General features: G+C 38.0%; 1 protein-coding gene across 1 annotated transcript; it reads left to right on the plus strand.

Annotated features, from left to right (window-relative positions):
* The first annotated feature begins 1,183 nt into the window (after nucleotides 1-1,183).
* Nucleotides 1,184-15,537, plus strand: snw1 (SNW domain containing 1). The gene is made up of 14 exons (XM_084431359.1): nucleotides 1,184-1,320; nucleotides 1,979-2,132; nucleotides 2,600-2,761; nucleotides 2,856-2,951; nucleotides 6,679-6,785; nucleotides 9,899-10,003; nucleotides 10,092-10,161; nucleotides 10,326-10,391; nucleotides 10,474-10,590; nucleotides 10,951-11,092; nucleotides 11,860-11,962; nucleotides 12,347-12,464; nucleotides 14,716-14,879; nucleotides 15,141-15,537. The coding sequence occupies exons 1-14, from the start codon at nucleotides 1,307-1,309 to the stop codon at nucleotides 15,331-15,333; spliced, it is 1,611 nt and encodes a 536-aa protein (XP_084287485.1). The 5' UTR covers nucleotides 1,184-1,306; the 3' UTR covers nucleotides 15,334-15,537.
* The last annotated feature ends 958 nt before the right edge of the window (nucleotides 15,538-16,495 follow it).

Below are 16,495 nucleotides of genomic sequence, written 5' to 3' on the forward strand. Positions count from 1 at the left end.
TAAAGTAAACGATTCAGTCAGACATACAGCAGGCTACAACGTTACAGTTAATAGCCTAAATATATAAAGTTATGAAACTTCACTTTGCCCTCAGCCAAAACGATTTGCCAAGGAACATATTATAGATTAATGAGACCAAAGATCGCCCGTTAGATATACACAAGACAAATTATTCTCATGTTTAACCACGACTAGACTAAGACATCAGATCCAGCGGCGAACGTCAGAAGACCTAGCCGAGGTAAGGCTGTTCTCGGCGGGGTAACGTTACATGAGCGCTGAGCGCCCGGTGATCGCTGGGTCTCACAACTCCGAAACCGCCAGATAACATTTTTAAATAGGCGCTATCTTTATAAATAAACCACAGATTTGAGCTTTAAACAACTACATTGTCGACTGAAAAACTCTTAAAACTACATTTCGTGACACAATAACAGTAGTATTTTAAAATTTCGCGGCCTTTCTCCTCTAAAAATAAAAATAGTAAATGAAATACAACCAGGAACAAATTTTTCAGTTTTGCTTGTGAAAGGTAATTCCCTGAGACCTGTTTTCAATTGTGTGGCGATTTGTAAAGCCCCAAGCAGCACACGAAATAAATAGGCATTTTTCTCAATTCTCGTTATGAGAGGTATGGGAAAGTTGCCCTCCGCACGAGTCCGCAGTATGGCGGCGCCTATGTATTTATTATGTCTATGGGCTAATGGTGCGTTCAAGTCATCTCGTATAGATCGTATTTACGAGTTGAACGCACTTGAACGCCACCACAATGTCGTAAATACCAGTGGGGAGCTCGGGATAAGAAGCTCCGATCTTTACGAGTTGGGGGCGTGTCAGTGATTAACATGGCGGAATACACAATACGTAAAGGTATTTAGCTGTGATATTGTCAGGCTTTTCTATTAACAGCTAATCGCCAACACAGAATATGATTGTATTATAATATAACAATGCAACATGTAACGATGTGTTGGCAGTGGCTTCATAAATTAATTCAAAACATAAAAATAAAAAGTACACCTGATGCACATTTCTTTGTTCTTCATTTTCTAGAACAAGAGTTTAAGAACCTTACTGTATTTTTGTGTAATTAATTAAGAGAAAGTACTCCGCCATTTTGCTCCGACGAAAGTGACTTGAACGCACATGCCGTTATAAGCATCTATGGTTATAAGCACGACTTCCCACCTCGTGCGTACGAACTTCCCAGGAGGACTTGAACGCACCATAACCCTTTCGTCTCCAAACATCGCGAGACGTTATCTCAGTGGCGTGACGTCAGAACGTGAGTACAGAAGCGGACAAGATGTCGCTGGCAAGGTAAGTAGCACTGGAGCTGTTTTTAAGGGTTTTTGTTTCCACTTTTTCATTAAAACTCAAGTTAAAGAGGTCTACGTGTTTTGTTTAGGTGCCCACGTGTGATGTTTGTTCATAATTTGCGTTCTTTATTAACTGAATTATGTTATTTGATGCGCTGAGGCCTGCGGTGTTGTACTCTTTGTATCACAGTGAGTGCTAAGAAGCTAATGCTACGACCACAGCAAAAGCAAAAAAAAAACCATTTCTAGCATAAATAAATAGCAAATTCGCGATTAATATGTGTTTTCTTATGTATATATAAAAGGCTCTAAATGCATTCGTCACATCTCCATTTTTTAAAGTTATAATTACCTCTTGTACCTTGTGCTGTTGAACTTTAATTTGAGTAATTGTAGTTTAATTTGACATACAATTTGTCTATGTTAAGGAAACATATGTTGTCGTCTTTTAAATCCAATTTATCTCTGTTTGACTTAGTGTTCACAGTTTCTATATCATACACCCACATACTATTACATCACCAGGTGATTCCTGTTAATAAGATGTAAACTTGCATCCATATACAGCTGTAATTGACATCCTATTAATAGGGATCACCTGGTGATTTAATAGTTTCTGTTAACCTCACTTGACAATTTTTTTTTTCTCCATCTTGTAGTTTTCTCCCTGCACCCACCCAACTGTCCCAGGACCAGCTGGAGGCGGAGGAGAGGTCTCGTGTTCAGAGGTCACAATCCACTGCTTTGGTCTCCACTCGCAGAGAACCTCCTCCCTACGGATTCAGGAAATCATGGGTGCCCCGAGTACTAGAGGTACTGCAATAAAAGATTATTTATGATTTGATTATTTATTATATATATGTATATGGGTGGGGGGGGGTCTAAATTAAGTGGTAATTTTCATATCGGTGCATCCCTAGTTTTTACAGAGTTTTATTTACACATTTTGGTTTCCAATACTTTGCACTTTAAAATAGACTTCTAAATGTCTGTTCAGTGGTCCCTATGCAACGCACTTCCTGTCACCTAGACACTCAAGTTAGCAAGACCGTGAGTATGGGTATTGGCATAGGCCCTATAATTATATAATACACTTTAAGTATTTGAACTTTTACCAGAGAGATGCTGCACAGATGCATGTTATTCACTCTAACCTCACTAGATTATGCTAGATCTAATGAGCCAAAATAACTGACAGTCTTTGCTTCGGGTTTTAGTTTCCTACACTGATTAAATCATACTGTAAATTGCTTTGGTAATCTTATGATATTATTTTACAGGATTTTGGAGATGGAGGAGCTTTTCCAGAGGTCCACGTGGCCCAGTATCCTCTGGAAATGGGTAGGAAGAAAAGGACGTCCAATGCTCTGGCAGTGCAGGTGGATGCAGAGGGCAAGATCAAATATGACGCCATTGCTAGGCAAGGTCAAAACAAAGACAAGGTGCCTCATCTTCTTGTGTTGTTGAATTGTTCATATATATTCAGTGAATCACACCTGGAGAGAACGTTTTCATAATTTTATTTGCTTGTTTCAGGTCGTGTTCAGCAAATACACAGACATGCTTCCTAAGGAAGTACTAAACGAAGATCATCCTGAGCTGCAGAAACCCGATGAAGAGGCTGTGAAAGAGGTGAGATATAACAGCCTCGTTTGACTGAGAACAGGTTTAAATGTAGATATTTACTACAGGCTGAAATAGGGCTGTCAAAATGGCTGAAAAACTACATTTTAATCTTTTACTTAAATATATTATCGAATTATATTAGAATTTTTAAAGGCATCATTTCAGTTAGGGGGAAAAGCTTTCGGCTTGTTTCCTGTGGCCTCGAGGACTTAATGAGAAAAATTGTATTGCACCAAATTTTATTTTTCAAAGCAATCAAATAGCATGACTGTCTGAATTTTTCGTTTAAATAGAAAGATCCGAAGTACTTTTGCTTTTAAATCATGAGATTCAGTGGAATGGGGGAAAAAAGTTTTTTAAAAGTTGAAGTGCAAGACACGAGTGCAGTTGTCAAAGATGTCTGTCTAGCGCTCAATGGAAAAGCAGCGCAGAAAATGCGTTCTTGGTTGCGGCTTTGACGTGCAGCAGTTCTCTGCATTGAGCTGCTCTATTTCTGCATTGTTTAGAATGACAATTTTTGGATGATCAATGTGGATTTTTATTTTTATTTCGAAGAATATTCAAAATGGGGTTTTGACAATAACAGCATTTCAGTAGTTATACCAATACCAGTGGAATTTCATAATCGTTAATATCAGTTTCGCTATCCCAGCGAAAAATGGAATTCTAACGATTACTGTATTCATTCCTTTGTTTAAATTATCAACATATTAATACTAATTAAGTTCTACATGTATTTTTTAAATAAGGTAAGCTTTGTACAAGTATTCTTTAGGGGTGACCCCGAATAGTCGAAGATTCGATGCTTCGATTGGAGGAGCCTGATTCGAGTACCGATCTCACGGTCGAATCTTCGCAGAGGTGTTATGAAACGAGGATCATGCCACTTTGGCTATATGAGGGCGCTCAATGTCTGATTTCACATAGAACTACCGGTTTTCTGTCAATACGTTAATATTCAGCCTATTATGATAATGCTGTATATAAAAATGTGCAAAGAAAGAAGCTTTTAATAAAAAAAAGTAACGTGCGTGAATAAATCCAAACACCCCGTGACAGATTTAAGTTTCACTTTCAATCCGTGACCGACAGAGGAGCGTCTTGGCGGCAAGGATTTAAATCTTTAACAATGTCTGGGATAAGAAAATCTAAAGTGTTGTACACCATCAGAAAGGATATTCTCCAAGGCTGGATTTAGCATCAGGAAAACCATGATCGCACTTCTGCCGGCCAGCGTTAACAAGTTGGTTTTCCACGGGACATTCTAAAATGCTTAACGTGAAAAAAGCTTTTAAAATGCTTAAAAGGCACTTTAACATGGCTTAAAGGGATAGTTCACTTTGAAATTAAATTTTGGTATGTTTTAGCTTACCTCAAGGGCATCCAAGATGTAGGTGTCTTTTTTTTTTCCGCAGTAGTTTCAATTTTGATATTTTTAGGTCAAACCGTTCTTGTCTGTCAGTCATTTAATGCAGGTCTATGGTCACTGTCTCAAAGAGCATGCACAGAGTCCAAATTAAAACGATTCCCCGTCGTCTAAGGCTACGTTCACACTGCAGGCTGAAACGACCCAATTCCGATTTTTTTGCCCCTATGCGACCTGTATCTGATCTTTTCATGACAGTCTGAACGACACAGATCCGATCTTTTCAAATGCGACCCAGGCCACTTGGGTATGTGGTCCCAAATCCGATACATATCCGATCTTTTGAAATGCGACTTCAGTCTGAACGGCCAGGTCGCATATATCCGACCCGCACGTCATTGATACAGTACGCGAAAAACTTCATAATTCTGCATTGAAGTAGGGCCTAGTCGTCGGTTTGAAAACGGACTGCATATTCGTCGAGCTGAGGTAAATCTGCCGAACGGGTCGACCTCGACGAGCCCGTTAATTAAAAAAAAAGAAAAAAAGCCCACGGCCATTATATATACGTTATGTTAACTTATTTGTGCTGAATCTGATATTAGATAGGTCAGCGTCAGCGGCTGCTGTCTGGCTCTTGTGTAACGGTCGCTGCGCGCGCTCATGTGTGTGTGTGTGTGTGTGTGTGTGTGAGAGAGAATCACAGTTAGTTAAAGTTTAGTTACAGTACTTCCGCAAACAACAAGTGATGTCGTTGACCGTTGAGTACTCTTCTGCGCATGCGGGTCACTTCTGGGTCATTTCACGTTCACACAGGAGATCACAAAAGGTCGCATTTAATTGGAAATGTGAACGGCCTTACAAAAAAATCGAATTTTTTCAAAAAATCGGAATTGAGCATTAAGCCCTGCAGTGTGAACGTAGCCTAAATTAAACAATTCCCCATCGTAAGTACACATTGATGGCCTAAGACACGAAACGAGCGGTTTGTGTGAGAAAATGAACAGTATTTATATCGTTTTTACCTCTTATACACAGCCACGTCCAAGTGATCTGATCTGACGTGTACGCAGACTGGTGCATAGATATATACACTAGATGTCGCCTTGTCTACGGCAGTTCATTGGAACGAATGTCTTTAAGGCGACATCTAGTGTATATATCTTTGCACCAGTCTGCGTACACGTCAGATCAGATCACTTGGACGTGGCTGTGTATAAGATTTGTTAAAACTGTTGTTTTAATTTGGACTCTGTGCATGCTCTTTGAGACAGTGACCATAGACCTGCATTATATGACTGACAGACAAGAACGGTTTGACCTAAAAATATCAAAATTGAAACTACTGCGGAAAAAAAGACACCTACATCTTGGATGCCCTTGAGGTAAGCTAAAACATACCAAAATTTAATTTCAAAGTGAACTATCCCTTTAATGCATGTACACAGTAGCCTACACACTTTATTAAGAAACCATATATGTGCAGATAAGCAGATGAACCCAGAATATGAACGCAATGCGTTCCTCCTATAGTAAAGCGTTTTCTTTACATAATTTGATATTTTAATTTAACTATTTTAGGAGATTAAGTCGTTAAAAGTTTTTCACGTTAAGTGTTTTAGAATGTATTTTATCTGTGCGCACAAAAGACTCCAACGGACACAGACAGAGTGAAAGACTGGATTTTTTTCTCTCGATCAGGTAGTCAGGTCTGTTGTGATTTGATTCTGATTTATTTCGTTTTGTAATTTTAAAGGTATATTCTGTTCTAATTTAATTTAGTAAATTGTTTATTTTTTCGGTGCATCGATGTTGTGCTGTACTTAGAACCTGCTCGCACAGGTAATTTAGCCGATTTAATTTGATTTGCATGTGAAATGCAAATCCTGTCTGCAGTGTGGCCTTTCTGGAGTTATTTGTTATTTCTTAGTTTTATTGATCCAAAATGTTTTTATACATTTTCTACTATATCTTTGTGTGATTTTCTGTACATCGCGGCTTTGAAATGTTAAAGCCCCGCCCCCAGCCCCACTCCCATACACATGATTCGACTATTAGTCGACTATAGGCAAGACTTGACGATTCTGATTCGACTATGAAAATCCATAGTCGGGGACACCCCTAATATTTTTTTAAGTAAACGGATGACAGAGCAGGTTTATTAAGCTTCATTTACACAGCAATGTGTAATGTATAGATGCTGGTCCATAATCACTAACTTCAAGTGGGTTTTTGTTGGTGGTGTTAAAATGACATGAACAATGTTGGTACTGTTGTTGTTTTTAATCAAACAATAATCCTCATGATTTTGAATAATTATGAAGCCAAGCCAGCATGAATTAACGTTCCAGTTTCCTCCTCCTGTAGATTACAGAAAAGACCCGAGCAGCTCTGGATAAACAGGTCTCACAGAAAATTGCAGCGGCCATGCCTGTACGTGCTGCAGACAAACAGGCCCCAGCACAGTATATTCGGTAAGACAAGTTCCACTGACAAATGCTCTTAAACCTAGAGTTTAAATAAATGTTCTGGGTTCACTACAAGTTGAGCTATATCGACAGTAGGATGTTGATGACCAGAAAATTATTTAAACTTGTGCCTTGGTTAAAATTAGGGATGTGCACGAATATTTGAATTTTCGAATATTCGATCTGTAATTATTATTCGAAAAATAAAATACTATTCGAATTTTATCGAATTTATGAAGCCGTAAATACTTTGCAGGTCGTAAATGCAGTGAATCCCTGATAAATCCCAAGCACTAACTCGCAGTTATAATTAAATGCACTGGGTGGCACTGTGGCGCATGTTTAACAAGTTGTTTGTATTTTATCATAATGTCGTCGTCTGCCTCGCGAAGTTTGGAATTACTAGTCGAAAATGAGGTTACTAAATGATTTTACAAAATGGAATTACTTTTGATCAAATTAATTTATTAATCTGGAGTTATAATATCATCACCACAATGAGAAATCACATGAAATCCAAACAGCAGCAGTCGACTGAGGAAAGACAGCTGTCTATCACTGCATCACGACTGCAGGTAAGCGCAGCTGTAGTGCGAGTGATCCGAGATGATAACTTATCTAATAGTAAAATGATATTGAGGTATATTCTTCCTTTAAGTTTTCTTTGAGAGAGAGGTTTAAGAACAGAAAACGCAAGGTGCTGTTAGAAACTTAGAACTAGAACACCGTTATCTTTGTTTCTCTGAAACGTCTGTCAGCGCAGCGCGTTTTCTCACTCGAGCATAAATTGCTCGCGGCGTCCCTCCATGTGGATATTATTGTTTTTCTCAACATAAACGTGAAACAATATAAACACGATAATAATATGCTGACTCGAGTGTATGTGTACGTTCTGTAACTTACGATAACTGGCGCAATCTGCTACTCTGCTTTATTAGGCGTTTTTTTCCGTTCGCGCTGCTTGAGCATATATCCTTTTGTTCTTATATTTTTTTGTTTACACATAGGCCTACTGTTTAATGTTTTCAATTAAAAGAAAACTTTAACACATGTTGTAAGCTTGTTGTGTATATTGCCTAATCATAAGCTTCTTCAGAAAAGCTTCTGACAAAACATAAAAAAAAATTACGTATTTTTCGTTAAACGTCATTTAAATAAACGAATATTCGAATATTCGAATTTTATGAGCCCGAATATTCGAATGCAATATTTTTGAAAAATGCCCATCCCTAGTTAAAATCAAGTAAAGCAAGCCAGTGTTGAAAGGTGTAATGTGCAGCTTGAATTTTTGTTCTAGCACAAGCATGAATTGTTCAGTAAAAAACCTATATTGTTTAAAGCCCATGTTGCAGGTTAGAGTACCCAGTAAGCCAATGTATAGAAAAATAATGTAGGAACTAGATTTAAATATAAACATATACTTATAAAACGCTATTTAGGCTTCTGGGGTCGTTTTTGTGAGAAATTTTTACTTCCGCATTTGAAAATCGCTTAAACCGCCGAACCTGAAGTGACGTAACATGAGGTAGAGCGGTCAAAGTAAATCAACTAGCGAATAGGAAAGCAATGGATGACAGCTCGGAAAGGGAATTGTAGCCTAAATGTTTACTCGTATGATATATATATAATTCATTTATAATTGATATATATGATGATATCATATAATTATGAAGCCAAGTGAGCAGGACAGGCCAGGGTTAGACAGAACAACGGTGAGTTGTGGTGTGAGGAGAACAGGGCGAGAGAACAGTGTCAGCTTATAGATGTATTCACGTTAGCCGACGATATGTATAACACTATGCTCAGATCACAATACTGTACAGATTATTATCATCATGTATCAGGCAATAGCAAAGCTAGTACTTAGACCCTTACCTGCATGTGTTGTGTGTGTCAGCCATTAGGAGACAGTTTCCAGAGGAAGAGGGACTTTATAAAGGCTTTGAATTGACCCATTTGGTGACGATGAATAAAATAAATGATCACAATCACAACTGTCTTACTGTATAAAAACTGTATATGTAGAAACAGCCAACACAAACATTAAAGTCGGTTTGTACAGATTGAAAATGAATTATAGAACATAATATATTATATTTATAATAATAATAATAATAAGTGTCGGCTGCAGACTAATAACAAACACATAAATGCATTACATTACATTACAAGTTTATGTAGGATATGTTAATGAATTAAATTAAGACAAGGCACATTTTGTAAAACAGATGTACAATATGTGATCTCTGACGGATCCGTGAGCGTCATGTTTCCCGCTGGCGGCCGAACCACATGCTGATGGCGGACCGTCACCGGGCGACCCGATGAAGGAGCTGGGACAGTGTGCACATATCGCCGGGATTATAATTATTCGGTCCACACTACCGCGTTTTTCAAAGCAGAAGCATAAGTGAAGTCCCGTCTCTTACCCGGCACAAAACGCACACTGGCAAGGAAGATTGCACCGTCCTTTTTCTTATTCGGAAACCTGTGGACTCGATGTCCTGACCATAATTCACAATCATTTACCACGACGATGATTCATTGAAATACAATAAGCACAGAAAACACACTGAATCATGACCGCTCCAACTGAATACCAACCTATCTCTGCACTGAGCGCGAACGCAGAGCCAAACGACTACCTCATGTGACGTCATATGACGCGATGGTGAAAAAAAGCGCTTTTTCAACACGGTCAAGGAAATGGTCACGTTTTCTATTAAATTTGTGCCCTTATGTCTTGCAAAACAATTTTTAATCCTGCATTTACTTTTCATATGGTATTTTCATACAAGGTTATATTAATAATAAAAAATAAAAAAAACCTGCAACATGGGCTTTAAGCATTAAAGCTGTCTAAATCATCTGTTATGAGGTGGGAGTAGTTGCCCCTTGGTGCTTCCATTTTTAACTGCATTACTGTAACGATTTTTGCTTTATAAACACTTCTTTTGTTATCGACGTTATGCCACAGATTGAACCTGAAAAAATCCTTTAACGTCAGTCTGAGAGTTTCTGTGCGATTGTTTGCACTGCAAGATGTTGACAGCATTCTGTAATTGAGTTTGTGTTCGAGTTCACAAAAGTTCCATAAATTGTTCATATATTTCTTAAAGGTACACACCCTCCCAGCAAGGACTCGCGTTTAACTCTGGAGCAAAACAGAGGGTCATCCGTATGGTGGAAATGCAGAAAGATCCAATGGAACCACCACGATTCAAGTATGTGACCTTAATCTGAGATTTAAGTGAAATTGAATGTGGTGTGTGGGAAAAGCACAAGAAACTCAATGTTTGTGTTTTCTTACAGAATCAATAAGAAAATTCCTCGTGGACCTCCATCCCCTCCTGCTCCAGTCATGCACTCTCCAAGCAGAAAGGTAGGAGTCTGGTTTCCACCAACTATCGAGCCCAACATTGTTAGTCATCTGCTTTGTTTACACTCAGAATCCACAGAAACCTGTCTGGAGGAAACATTTCTGAGAACATCTCAACTAAACTCAAAGCATCTCTTGTTTTTTCCTCTTTTTTTTTTTTTTTGTAGATGACAGTGAAAGAACAGCAGGAGTGGAAGATTCCACCCTGTATTTCCAACTGGAAGAACGCAAAGGTAATGCTGAGCCTCCATCAATTATTCAGCTGTTTATTGATGTTTTAAAATATTGACTGGATACAACCGTGTTGCTTCTCAGGGTTACACCATTCCTCTGGACAAGCGTTTGGCTGCTGACGGACGAGGCCTGCAGACCGTCCACATCAATGAGAACTTTGCCAAGCTGGCTGAGGCTTTGTACATTGCAGACAGAAAGGTAGACTGCTTATTCCTGCATCCCTTAACACTCTGAATCCCACATTGCTAAGTTTTCTGACTTTTAAGAAGTAAAGAAACCTTCAGCACTATATCAACATTACAGGGCAGTTTCTCAGACCAAAATCATGTGTGAAGCACTATCTGGGAGTAACACTATCTGATGATGACATCTGAAAAAACAAAAACCTTGGCTCCTCTGATCAATTTGGAGAGCATTTATAGATCTAGCTTTATTTTGGTTGGGAATGCTTGCTTTTTACAATGCAATCAAATCCCTATAAAATTAAGTTCTGTCTAGGGCTGGTAAATATTTTGACTTATTTTTATGCTGATGTTGTTGGTTGTGTGATGTGTACAGGCCAGAGAGGCTGTGGAGATGAGAGCTCAAGTGGAAAAGAAGATGGCCCAGAAAGAAAAAGAAAAGAAAGAAGAGAAGCTGAGAGAGTTGGCTAAGATGGCCAGAGACAGGAGAGCTGGAATCAAAGCCCACGGTGACAAAGGTACAAAGAGACGGACACACTCCATCATTAATATAGCGTTTTTAACAATATGGATTGTTTCAAAGCAGCTTTACAGTGAAACTAGGAAATTAAAGAAACACAGATGGTTTTGGCTTTACAGCAGCTCTAGAATAAAGTTATTGTCCAGCTAAAGTTAGTTTTGATTGATTCACTTCAGTTGCAAAGATCATTAGTTATTAACTTAGGGGCCGCTAACATGACACCGTTCTAACAGAAAACCCTTAAAGCGCTCCGACCCGCTCATCCGCACAACAACAGTGCCTGGGCCTCGAGAACGCAAACCTTGAAATAGGTTCCACGGTGCAAGTTTTGAAATTACTTTAAAAACCTTATCTCCGTCTAAACTTAAAAACCGTGAATCTGTGAAAACGCTGACGGCGTGCACATGCATATTATGTGTTTAGTCTATAGGTATGTGCATTTTAATATATATGTGCGCAGGTGCATAGTCTTTCTTTACAAATGTATTACACTTATACGTGTTGTCATACGCATATGCTGTATATGTGGTATTTTCCTAAAACATTTGATATTTGACTAACAATCACTGTTTGAAATTCTGCCTACACTTTTTTTTTTTTTTTTCTTCTTTTTTTTTTTTTTTATGTTTAAAGTTATTTATTTTAAATGTTTTCCAATTCACGAATTGAAAAGGGAGACGATTTGGACTTGGCCCTTATTTTCGGTCATCAGAGTGCTGTCGCTATTGGTGAGATCACAATCTAATGTCTTTGATTTTCTCTCAGGTGGTGAAGACACAGAAGTCAGGGAGCGTGAAGAGATCCGTCACGAGAGGAGGAAAGATAGGCAGCACGACAGGAACATCTCCAGAGCTGCCCCTGATAAGAGGTACATGCATTTTTTACACACTTGCCCTGAATCATTCATGGGCTGGTAGAACTGATGCACACATCCCATTTTATGGGTTATTTTCTGTCCTCTGATCTCACACAAGTCCCACCGGTGTTCATTTTTACATCAGACACCTTTTAGTGAAACAAACTTGACTCATCCCATATTCAGACTAATTTTGTTGTACTTGTTAAAATGGATTTAATCTGTAGTTGTAATAGCTTGAATTATTCATGCTTTTTCCTCAAAAGATGTTCGTGTGAGAATTCCCTGAACTCCCAGTTTGAGACTCATGTAATGTAGCGTGATGACCCTGATGGCTCTTTGTATGAGGTGTTAATGTGGGTTTAGCTGATGTCAGTGTAATTTTGGTCTGTCCAGGTCAAAGCTTCAAAGAGATCAGGACAGGGACATCAGTGAGCTCATTGCCCTGGGACAACCGAACCCCCGTACCTCCAGTGAGGCTCAGTATGACCAGAGACTCTTCAATCAGAGCAAGGTAATCAACCCTCAGGCTTTGCTGATCTCAAATTGGTCACCGTGCTGATTTTAGTTCATCAGTGTGATGGTAAGGTGTGCAATTAAACACATGAAATCAAGCGTTTAAGACAAAGACAATCCATAATCCTTGAGCTCCTTTATCTGCCTCTGTGATTTTTCTGTTGATGAATCATAGACCTTGTTTTGCAGGGAACATGTTAATATGTAAATATTATACATGTTAATAAGAAACGACTGAAGACTCATCGTTTTTGTCAACACTTGACCCATTAATACTAACACTTAGTATTCTATATATCTCTTTAAAAAAGAAAACCTTTCTACATGTACTGTGCTAGACTAACTGCAGACCTGCCAACCTGTACGCATTTTGCGTAGCGGATACACATTTTGACTTCAAAGTACGCTGGTACGATTTGTTACTCTAAACTACGCAAAAACCTGGTGACGCCTCTGCACGCGCAGTCCTCAAATCAAGCAACAGCAAAAGAAGAAGAGTTCGGCCAATCATAGCGCTGGATTCATTCCCCAAATAGCAAGCGGGGATGATTGACAGATACGTAAGACCTATCATTAAAAAGAGACTGAAAATCGACACCAATAAAGAATCCCGCTCGATCCGCCTTCCACTCCCGCGGCCGCCGTCTGACTGATTTCATAAACGAGGACAGTACAGTCGTCAATGTACATCTGACTCCTGAAGGTAAACGGGCTGGGCTGGGCTCGATATGGAAAGTTGAAATATTGTACTGAGTAAACCTAATCGATGATCACACGGATTGCATGGATTATTTAAAATACTCCGTTCTTCATGGTCACTCAGAAAAGAGGAAGCCATCATTCAGCCATGCAAATAATAAAATGCTCAAGAAATGCTGAACAATAAATCTTAATAAACTTGAAATCGCTATGGCTTAGTGATTATGAAAGTGATGTGATTTGTGGATTAAGTGCGAGTCTGGAGAAACAAGCGTTTATTAATTAATTTTCAGTGCTAAGAAACGTAGCCTTCATGTGTTACGTTATTGTGTTAATAATAAAAGTACCTAATTATGTTACATATTTATTTTGTATGAAAACTAGCGCGTTAGTTATGGATTAAAAAGTACGCTACCGTTGTATCAGTGCTGCGCGAGCTCTCTCTCACAAACACGGACGCGCGCACAAAGAGAGAGAAGGTAATTGTAAAATTAAATTTGACGGGCTAAGTTTAAATTTTGTTATTGCTTGTTTTTGTTTTTTTTTTGTTTTTTTTCTGTCAAAATGCCAGAAAGCATTTTGTATTATCCTTTTTTTTTTATTATTATTCGTTAAATGACGAACGTTTTACTGTTAACAGCCCTTATATGTCGGATTCGTCTAACTTACCGGTATACTTGATATTATTTTTAGAATAAGTGATTCGTTATGCTATTATTGGACACCTGTCTAATCATTGTCAACTGTTTTCTATAAATATGTTTGTATTGGCTAACATTCAGCTAATGCGTTTCCTGTTTAAAATGCGCAATGTTCAAATGCAAAGACAGCACGTCACAAATAGAAGCCCTTTTCCCTGTGGTATTATCATATTTGGATATGGGAATAATACATTAAGTAGTCTATCTTAATTGTACTTTATTTTTTTTATTTTTTTACAGTTTTATAGGGGTTTCTTAATTTTAGACTAGTTGACCAGCACACATTTTATGCAATGCAATATAATGCATGTGTCGTCGTCGTCGTAGTAAGTCCCCCCCCCCCCCCCCCCCCCCCCCGTCGGTACGCAAAAAATAATTTCAAGGTTGGCAGGTATGTAACTGGGACTGGTCACAGCACTTGCTTATTGTTGGTTTGATTGCTTCTTCTATTCTTTTTTTTATTTGTAAGTCGTTTTGGATAAGTGTCTGCTAAATAATTAAATCTAAATGTAATAGCAAAGCCTGTTTTACATCATCCAATCTAATATTGTCTGTACATCATTCCACACCAAGTTTTTTTTTTTGGTTTCGCACAGAAATACAGCTTCATGCAAACGAATGCTCTCAATGGTCAAAAAGGGGAATTCAATTCAAATCGTGGTCATTGGTAATCAAATCGTGATTTTTCAGAACGTGGGAAATTACTGGCAATCTCTAGTGCATAATTTTTTTTTTTTGTTTAATATATTTTGACTATAAAATGTTTTTAAAAGATCAATACAAATGACTGTAAGATGCACTTTTTGTAGCTGTGAGGTATAAATCTCACTGTTTGCTTGTGTTTTTCAGGGGATGGACAGTGGTTTTGCCGGTGGAGAAGATGAGATGTATAATGTGTATGATCAGCCCTTCAGAAGTGGCAGAGACATGGCACAGAATATCTACAGGCCCGGTAAGAATGCGGATAAGGACGTGTATGGAGACGACCTGGACACACTCATGCAGAGCAGCAGGTATGGAGATACCTGGACTCAATATTTGCAGGCATTTTAACTACAGAAAAACACATCTAATTTTTTTTTATTTATTTTTTTATATAAACTAAATTAAAATACAAAGGTGATCATTACAAGTACAATTTAATCAACTTGCTTTAGGCCCTGCTGAATATGGTTAGAATCACAACAGATGCACATTGGTCTTTTTGACACGTTTGTTTATTGTATTATAGCTTCCTGGCTCACGCACTTGAACGATTCCCCTTCTCTCTCCAGGTTTGTTCCTGATCGGGAGTTCTCAGGTGCGGACCACGGCCCCCGCCGCGATGGGCCGGTGCAGTTTGAGGAGGATCCTTTCGGTCTGGATAAGTTCTTGGAGGAAGCCAAGCAGCACGGAGGCTCCAAGAGGGCGTCCACTAGTGGCCGCTCAAAGGACTACGACCACGAGAAGAAACGCAGGAAGGAGTGAGATGCAGGGTCAAATCCTTCTCTCCCTGTTTTTATAGCTGTAAAGTGAATGATGAACTATTAGTAATATGGTGTTTCATCTTTTTTTTTCTTTTTTTTTATCATCTAGATGTTTTCTCCAGTCATGTTTCTTGAGCTCAAAAGTGTGAACTTAAAACTGTTGTACTGCAAAGCCATTCTAATAAATGTCTTGTAGAGGAATTCATTGAATGTGAAAGATTTTTTTGTGAAATTTGTCTAAAGTAATCTCTGAACAGTGTTCCAACTACTTTTGGTGCCAGATGAAATTAATTTTAAATGACTCTCTCCATTAGTCTTATAGATCCAGTGTATCTGCTGAAACAAACATGAGCTCTCCTTGAGTTTAAGGGGGAAGATTAGTATTGTTTAGTTAGTTCGAGAGCTTTATAAAGAATGCATCTTACATTTTATGCAAACATAATCTGTAAGTTGGTCCTCTATTAATAATGGGTAGAATAATTCTTTAAATGGCATTTTCCCTAGGATTGTTTTAAATGGAGAAAATTCTTAATGTTTTAAAGGATATAATGCTTTTCCTGATTTTAAGGAAAGAGTAAATGTGTCAGACTTGGACTTGATATTTAAAAATGTCAGTATCAGTTGCATTTTACAGCAAATATTCATTGTTCCATTCTGTTACTTACCATCACGCATAATATTTAGGAAAAAAAGAGCAGATGGCCAAGTAATGACAGTGAATAAATGTCATGATGTTATAATTTTTAATAGGTTTACATCATAATCATAGAGTAGCTTCATGTGATAGTGAGGTTAATCGACTCTTATAGTTAGAAATACTTCTTTTCTCCAAAAATGTCGAAATGTCATTGCATTTTATATCAAAACTCACATGATGATTGATGAAGATATATATTTTTTTAATTCTAAGATGTATTCATTTATAAATAATAATAAAGCAAGTAAATAATTTAAGAATTAAAAGGGATTTAAGGGAATAAGAGTGGTAAAAGAGGTTCTAGGTATAATTGTAGTTCAATTTATATATAAATCAATTTAAACTATTTGCAAGTAATATTTAATTTTAAAATGTGCACACGTTCACTCTTATTCATTCGTATGTCTGATATGTTGAAAAAACGCAAATGTTTCTTGTCTTGTCACATTCATTTATGAATTACATG

The sequence above is a fragment of the Rutilus rutilus genome (genome assembly GCF_951802725.1).
Source record: "Rutilus rutilus genome assembly, chromosome: 15".
Classification (NCBI taxonomy): Eukaryota; Metazoa; Chordata; class Actinopteri; order Cypriniformes; family Leuciscidae; genus Rutilus; species Rutilus rutilus.